This window comes from Halyomorpha halys, unplaced genomic scaffold (genome assembly GCF_000696795.3).
Source record: "Halyomorpha halys isolate HHAL.00 unplaced genomic scaffold, Hhal_1.1 Scaffold78.1, whole genome shotgun sequence".
NCBI lineage: Eukaryota > Metazoa > Arthropoda > Insecta > Hemiptera > Pentatomidae > Halyomorpha > Halyomorpha halys.
In genome coordinates, this window is record NW_027108467.1 from 1,469,060 (window position 1) to 1,477,945 (window position 8,886).

At 29.7% G+C, this 8,886-nt stretch overlaps 1 protein-coding gene across 3 annotated transcripts in view; it reads right to left on the reverse strand.

Moving 5' to 3' along the window:
• Window positions 1-3,170, reverse strand: part of Larp4B (La-related protein 4B) — a gene marked incomplete at its 5' end in the record, with an annotated part of 33,870 nt that extends 30,700 nt beyond the window's left edge. For all 3 annotated transcript variants that reach the window (XM_014439190.2, XM_014439191.2, XM_014439189.2), the window contains 2 exon segments: window positions 267-366; window positions 3,053-3,170. In XM_014439190.2, coding sequence (XP_014294676.1) covers window positions 267-366; window positions 3,053-3,170 — 218 coding nt within the window.
• Window positions 3,171-8,886: the final 5,716 nt, after the last annotated feature.

Here is an 8,886-nt window from a genome sequence, read left to right on the forward strand (position 1 = left end):
ATAAATTGAACAAACAATATTCGATTAAATTACCTCTAATTTATTTAATAGGCATTACTAAAAATTAGATGATGAACTACCTCATGACAAAATTACATATGGAAGATGGACATAATTCTCTAGGATTTAATAAAAATAAAAACTACATTATTACATTCGGCAATTCTAGCCATCTAGAAAAGACTTTAATGTAATTTGGTAATGAACCATTGAGGAAACCATCAAACATTTCAGTAGATATTAGTTTAGTATGGATAAAAACTTACCTAAATTCTGGTGTGGGAGTTGGGGGGTGGGGCTCAGGGGAAGCAGTAAACACCGCCCCTGAAGGGACTTTCCCAACGTCCCCATTCATGTACACGCTCCCTGAAACCGAAGAAAGAATAAATTGTAATTTATTTGTATAATTTAAAATACGGATATATATTTTAACTTAAGTTTAACATTGAATACATAGGTCATTAAATGCTAAGGAGCACTCTAAATAAAGAAATAAATGTGAGTTCTAAAATTGTAGACAGAGAACTCATAAAATTGGAATATTTGACAAGAGGTTAAAATTATTTCATTGTTCTTACAAATAACCAACATTTAAATCATAAATTTAATTGGGAGTTAGTCTAAGCTTTGAATCAGGTGATATGTAAGTATATATAAATGTATAATGAGTAAAATATATATATTCTGACAGCTTCAAGATTAATAACTTCACTACAATATCTTATAGGATAAAGAAAAGACACAAATAACAGGATAAAATGCAATAGCATAAAAGAACATCATGCAGGTATAACTTTATAACCTCCTCTAGATCAGTACAATAAGAATCAAACCCAACAAAACTTCTGCATGACTAGTGATATTTGTCACAAAGGATATTTTAATATATGAGTGTATGGAAACTCTAAGTAAGAATATCTCATACCACAAAATAGCATGGACTGAAAATTAAATTAGACAAGTTATATTTCGGGCCATTTTTAAATTTTTGTAACACTAATATTTTAAAAACACTTCACAAATATGACATAAAAAAGATGATTATTAAGAAATTGTCTTAAAATGCCATCCATTCTGACAATCTAGAAAATAAGAGCATGTTACTTACTCAAAATTAAGTATGCAGTTTATTATATTTCCGATCCTCTAGCTAAGGATTAATTAAGGCACTTACAGAAACAGTATAACAGGATAAAATGACTAAATGAGGTATTTAATAGAAATTTAGATAACAAAAGGTAAGAATATTCTCTGGGAAAGTAGGCTATATTAAATATGGCTGCCCCTAAGAAGGTTAGGATTTTCTAAATATAGTAGAAGTAAAATTTAAAAATGCTTAAAACACACAAAATAAGGGATGAAATATTGTTCTATAAGTTCCAATCACTAAAAATATAAGAAGAGTAACTTAGAGGTGAATACATAAACATCAAGGTGACTGGTCACATATCACTCAAAATAACATATTTCTTGGTAATACATCACTATAAATAAGAAAACTCTACTAGTTTTGGGGCTAATCCAATAATAAAATAAAAAAAAGAAGTATACCCAAGAAAACATAAATAAGGTTAGGAACATCTCTTCATAAATATTGACTGTTTATCTGAAAAAAACCGAACACCACAAAAATACGATAAATTAAAGAAAACGAATGTATTTTCACCTTAGGATAAACAAATTCTTTTAATAACACAAATGTGACCTAGGCAGACTTTATAAGTGCAATGTGATCTGACATAAATTCTTATATAATTGATTCCATGTAATTTTCTAAAATACAATAGTGACGTAATAGTTACCTAGGACAACTGATACACGAAATATGCAAGTCAAAACAGCTATATCAAAAAGAAAATATCTGTTTTCGAAGAAATTAGTCAGGAAACCATGTGCACGAGGGCTTCCTTTACCAAAGTTGTCGAGCAAGAACACAGACTAGCCATACCGAAATAGGACACATTCACTACAAAACACAATTTCGCCGCACAAATATTTGTATACTTGATCTTGCCACAGCGGTCAGGAGAAGCGTGTAATTGCCAATTTAATATGATGTGAAGCCTTACCAGTAGTATCTATTTCACTAACTTTATGAAATATCTCGGGGAAACCTTGGAAAATGGACGACACCAAAGGCACATGCCAGAGAAACATTGCATCATGGGAACTCAAGTCGATACTCTCCGCGACATCTATCGGAATTCAGAGTAAAAATATAACATATGTTCCAGTCGAGGTCCATCATTAACCTTTTTAATGTTCAAATTATGGTTAAAACAAATCTTATGTAACAACTCCTATAGTTATTATTCTAGGTGGAATTAATAGAGATCCAATAATAACAGAAATAATCTCTCGGCATCTTTTTTTATTTTCAAAACAGAATGATTTTGTAAACTGATTCCCTCTATTGGTCATAAACAAAACTTTAAATTTAACCTATTTAAATAATGATTTAGAAATTATATTAATCAAATGTTTGACAGTTTGATTTATGGGGCTAAAATTAAATCAACGTTAGTTATAGAAACATTAAATTTGTAAACACTGACTACTTACTTTAATTCACTAATTCTTCATGAACAAATTTTAATTTATATAAAAAAAAATGATTTTAAATCGAAATTACTGTACGTAATATTACAATATTCTCTTTAATGATAACAGTAAACAATCCATGACTACAATAACTACAAATTTGTGAACTTCATATCTCACGTAAGTAATACTTTTTTCATTTCCGTTTAGACAATGATACAGTATTTTTTCTTATCCCTTTTTTGGAAAAACTCCGACTATTGCAATAGATTTCATCGGATAAAGTATTCAACATTGTCTTCTCAACTTCAAATCTTAATCACTTCAGTAAAAGAATTGGCTATCTATAATCCTGCTTTAAATGTAACTAGTGAACAATTGACAGCTGTTGCCATGGCAGCGTTTGACTCGAGCAAAAATGCGCCACAACTTCTAATTTTTATTATTATTATCATTAACTTCTACTTTAAATGCTAATATCGTTAATAAAAATACTTTTAAAAATTATTACCTTCAAGTGGAGGGAAATCAGACTCAACCATTTCATAACTGTCCGGCTCCGAGTTTTTGGTTTTGCTCTCAAATACGTCAGCGTCAGGGTTTAAATTGGCACTTAATGAAGGCGTTACCTGCAACAAAAGTTTATTTTTTTTAAAATTATACTTTACTTACATATATTGTAAGTTAAAATGCAAAACCCATAAGTAGATCTGTAATGTGAGAATAACGATCTTCAAAACTGCAAATATATTGGAGGATCAATATTGGTCAATAAAGGTATATATCAACATAGTAAAAGTATTTATTGAAACTATTTATTGTTAACAAACGTTTCTTTCTCCCAACTTTGCAGGGCTGTAAGAATGAAGTTCTGCTATCAACTGAGACATAATTTACAAGTATTATAAATTATGAAAATGGTCAGAGGAGCGGTCAAAAGAGAACAGAAATAGTTAACAACTATTTATTTTGGCAACGTTTCGCCCCACTTTGTAGAGCTTCATCAGGGCTAAAGAAAAAATACAAAAACAACTAAAAATATTTTGATAAGATGATAAGATACAAAATAGGTAAATTAAGTAGGGTTAAAAATATATAAAAATAAGTGATAAGAAAATTATATACAAGCGAAAGAAAAGAAGAAATAAAATAGTATTAATATAAAATAAACAATGATGCGAATATATACCAAACAAAATTTAACATAATAAAAGACGGAAAATAAAGAAGTAAGTTGAGATTAAATAAAGGTCCAGAAAGGATAAATAAAATTAATAATAATAAATGAGTAAAGAACAAATCAGGACTACTCAAGTTTTTTGGTTAAAGTGGTTATTTTCCGTCATCTATTTTGTTTTTGTTTTCTCATATCTACTATTTTATTTTTACGTGTTATTACGTTTCCTGTTCCTTTTTAACCTTATAGTTTGCGCAATTTTTTATATTCTTAAAAAAATAAACTTTTGTTTATATTTTCTTTCATTTATATATAATTTTCTAATCTCTTATTTTACTCTACCTTAATTAACCTTTTTGTATCTATTATATTACTTAAAATAAAATATTTTTAGTTGTTTTTGAATCTTTTTAGCCCTAATGAAGTTCTAGAAAGTCGAGCGAAACGTTGGCAAAATAAATAGTTGTTAACTATTTTTGTTCTCTTTCTCTTTTGTTTCATTTCTAGTCATTGCTGACCATCTTCTTCATAATTTGAAATTATACCGTAAATTATTTATATATACATACACAAATATTATAGTTGAAAGGAATATGGTCCGGGTGCGGTAAAAAAAAAAACTCAAATAGTAGAAATATACTATTTTTTTCCATTTTAGTTTTGACTGCCATCAAAATAGCCCTGAAGAAGCCCTGCAACGTGGGGCGAAACGTTGGCTCATTAAAATAGTATATTTCTACTATTTGAGTTTTTTTTTTTTGACCGCACCCGGACCATATTCCTTTCATCTTTACACACGGTCAATCAATAATCTTCCAAATATTATGGTTGCTATAAATTTCATATAGTTCTTCAAAAATGTCTTTACTCAATAATAATATTTTCAAATGTACCTTCTCTTTGATCATATATATATATATATATATATATATCTAGTATTTCTAAAGAAAATGTGTAATACAGTAAACTGGTCTTATGCTGCGAAGACTAAGAATTAACGGCCGATATATTCTGAAATATAACACTGGTAACTGTAAAAAAAAAAAAAGATATTAAAAGGAAGAAATTAGTCAAAATAAATTGTATTCGCTAAGCCCATAGGCCTCTGGTTGCCATACTGGGTGCCGAAAGTGAATGCTAATTTCTCGAAATATTACGAAAAATTATAATTTAAATAGAAAATATATATTGTAAAGTTTTATTATTATTTTACTACATAATTTACCGCTCTAAAGATAAATGTGCTGAATTTTTTTTTTAGCTCTACAAAGGTACAGCGAAATATTTTTTTTCCCAATAAAGGCTTTGTCTGGGAACTGCTACTCTAGGTGGAGTGCTCGATACAAAAAACTCGTATAAATATGAAGTACTGTCTTCTACATAACTTAATAGACACAGGCCTCTAATACGGATATTTTATCTTTAAAAAAAAATAAAAAATTAGATCCCCTCTACTCCGGACGCAGACACCAATTTTGTTTCTCGTCAGTGTTTTACACTGCTCTATACCGGACAAAAGTAATCAAATATATATCAACAAACTCATGATTCTAGAATTAAATTTTTAGGTAGTTTATTTCGGAAAACAAGTTGTGTTATTGTTGTCTCCTTCCTCCCCCCTTCCCGAAAAATATTAAAACTTTTACGAAAATTTATTTGGTATTGAAAGTATGGATTAAGTATTTTAAGAACGTAAATATTATGCAGTTACCAAATTACAAATTAATTGTAATGCGAAATTCCAGTGAAAATATACGTCATTTAGAAATTATATTGGTTTTTGAAAATACATTATTACATAAAATATTCAGGCCGATAAAGGATGAGTTAACGGAAGCATTTAGAAGGCTACACAACGCTGAATTAACGGAACTGCACCCGTCAAATATGTGAATATTCGTGTAAACATGGCCTTTTACACTTAGGGAAGAACAGCGACTTAAGGTTATTGAAAATAAAGTAAAATATTTGGAGAAAAGAAGGATGAGTTAACGGGAATTTAGAAGATTACACAACCCTGAATTAAGGGAACTGCGCCCGGTAAATATAATTCAGGTTATAGCATTGCGGCGTATAAGATGGGCGTGTAAGTTTGTAGCGCGAACGGATTAACGTCAGAGGGGTAGACCGAAACGTAGAGGTGAGGACAGCGTTAAAACCGATTTAATAGATTTGGGTTCGGAGGAGCATCACTAGATAGGAAGATTGGGTTAAGACTTTCTTTCTTTATTTAATACTAGATCGGTACATGGTTAATGTAAGATGTACCTTTTTTTTTTATTTTAACAATTGATTATAAGGAGGGAGGGGTATAGTCTCATACAAAATACCTCCCTAACTATATACAACATTTATAAATAAAACAAAAAATTAGGATAAAATAAATAGATTAAAATAATAATTATTATAATAATAACAAAAACATTTATGGATTTAACAAAATAAATAATTGAACTCTAAAAAAAAAGAAAGCAAGAAAAAATGAAGAAATTAAATTAATTGAATTTAAGGTGAGGAGAAAAAAAAGAAACGAAATTAAGATAAAATAAAATTTTAGAGTGACAATAACAGAACGGATGAATATAGAATTTATAACCGGATGTCCTGCAGCAGCCTGGGCTTCAGTCTTCAGGTTGCGGTTGGGTTTCCCAGGTTGTAGGTCACTGCTCCTTTAACAGTGGGAGGAGGGAGTCACTGGACAGATGTACGTAAAGAACGATTGGTGGTATCGGCATCGAACCTTCGGTTTCGTTAGGCCTTTATTATTTTTATAGAAATTATATATCTTATTAAACAAAAGAGGAAAAAAAGCGACATTTTATTATTTAAAAGCACTCATTCTGAGAATTTTCTTCCATAGCTTAAGAGTGGTAGGATCTACGTAAAGAAATCGAAATTGAATTCAAAATATTGAAATAGAGACTGAAAAATAGGAGACGCCAAGTGTACATAGGACATCATATGTAGACGGCTTTATCTTTTGTTTTCTATTGTAGGCTAGAATAATAAATTTTATATTCATTTTTTTTCATCTCAAAAAACTTTTAATACGAATTTTCTTTGAAGAAAAATAATTTAAAAAATTTTGTTCGAAATTTTCGCTTTCCAAGGTTTTGTACAAATATTGGATTTGCGGCAAATGTGTAGATTCAGCATAAAGCAAAGCAAAAGAAAGGCGTAATAACCACCCTAAAAATTAATACTTTGTTACAGACCAAAATCACATTATTTAAGTTATTAATTGCGATTTTTTTTTGCTAATAACTAGAAAACTTGGAATTAAGGTAAACAAAATTTTCTACAAAATTGTTATATTACATGTTATTTCTGGTTAATATATAAAAACACTAGAGAGCAGTATAAAGTAATCCTGACATCGGAAATTAAAATACATTGTTTTAAGGGAGAAAATAATAAGTTATTCTTTTTACTAGATTGCTGGCTGAATCCAAATTTCAGGTTTTTTGGGGACTTCACAACGGAAATAGCAAAAAAAAAAAAAAGTTGATAAGTAGAAAAGTGGTCGGGGGTCCGGTCAGCAAAAATACATAAAAAACAAAAAAATATTTATTCATGCAGACGTTTCGACCTGAATTTCAGGTCTTCATCAGGGCTATAAAACAAAAAGAGGTAACAACCATCATTCAGAGAAACATAAAATTGAAAAGAAATAATAAACTAACTATTTTGGAAGTATACATAACAATGAATTTAATAATAAAAAATAGTTTGATTTTATAGCCCTAATGAAGACCTGGAACTCAGGACGTTGGCAGGAGTAAATACTTTTTTGTTTATTTGCTGACCGTACACCCCGACCATCCTCCCCACTTAAAAAAATTAAAATATCTTCAGTTTTTTGCTTATAACTCCAACACTAAGTATTTTCCGAACATATATATTTAATTAGAAATAAATATAATATATAATAATAAATCAAAGCAGGCAAACATTTCCAACAATATGCATTTATTAAATTTCATTATCAGGTTATATATGAAGTCACTAGAGCGCGCTAATGAAGGCACTTTTTATGCATGTTTTGTTGATAGTGGGTCACAATCCTACAGTTGGACTCAAGATGAAGTTAATTGCAGAGTTGCTATGTACCTTAATCTACTGTTAAACTGAAATATTAAAATTTTTCGCGGTTGGCTAGGATTGTTTGTTACAGATATAGTTTTCTCTCTTTAATAAATTGTGTCAGTGAATATAAACCATTCTAATCAGCCACATAAAAAAAAGTGCACGCGATAGTACGCTTTTGAATTAGTATTTTTTTGTCTATTAATACAGTTGCGATGCTGCTGTAAAAACACCAAAAATAGGTCGAACATAATTTTGGACAAAGAGTTGTCTAGATAGGAATACATTTTACTTTTACATATATTCATAAATTACTATAGGTGTATTTATGATGTAGTGTTAAATGTAAATAGTTTTGAAATGCTAAATGTTATAAGTATAGGACTATGAACAGCCGAATTTACTAGTAATAGTCAGTCGGATTGATTAGGGGTATTCACGACGTTGTGTTAAATGTAAAATGTTTTATCATGTTAAATTCTATAAGCATAGAATTGTGAGCAGTCATGCTAAATGATAAATGCATAAGAGCTCCTAACGGATTTTTTGAGCAACTTGTTTTATAACCTTTCCTTCAAAAACTTCATATTATTGTTTACTTCCAAGTTTTAATTAAAATAATTTATTACAAATTGTGTAAATTGAGTGAAAAGTAGAAGTTGTGTAAAAGGCTACTCAGTGTCTTCTTGATATTCTGACTTGAGAGAATAAGAATCAAGATGAGCTAATTGGCAACTGTCATTACATCATTATCGTTGTCATCCATTGCTTTTTTAGTTTTAAAAACATCCAAAACAATACTAACACAATCGAAACACTAACTTCGAGCAAGTAACCTAACACGACAACAAACAAAACGGTGACGAGCTCAGCTGGTCTGTTGCGTGACGTCATTATCCATTTAACAGACCTAGTAACAGACTATCAACCACATTACATATTAGGGGTATTCATGATCTTTGGTTTAACATGTTAAAGCGTGTTAAATGGAAAAACTCATGTTAAATCGAAAAAAATTGCCTTCTTTTACCGTGGTAAAACGAAATAACATTTAACATGGCTGAGAGTCTGTTACTTGGTCT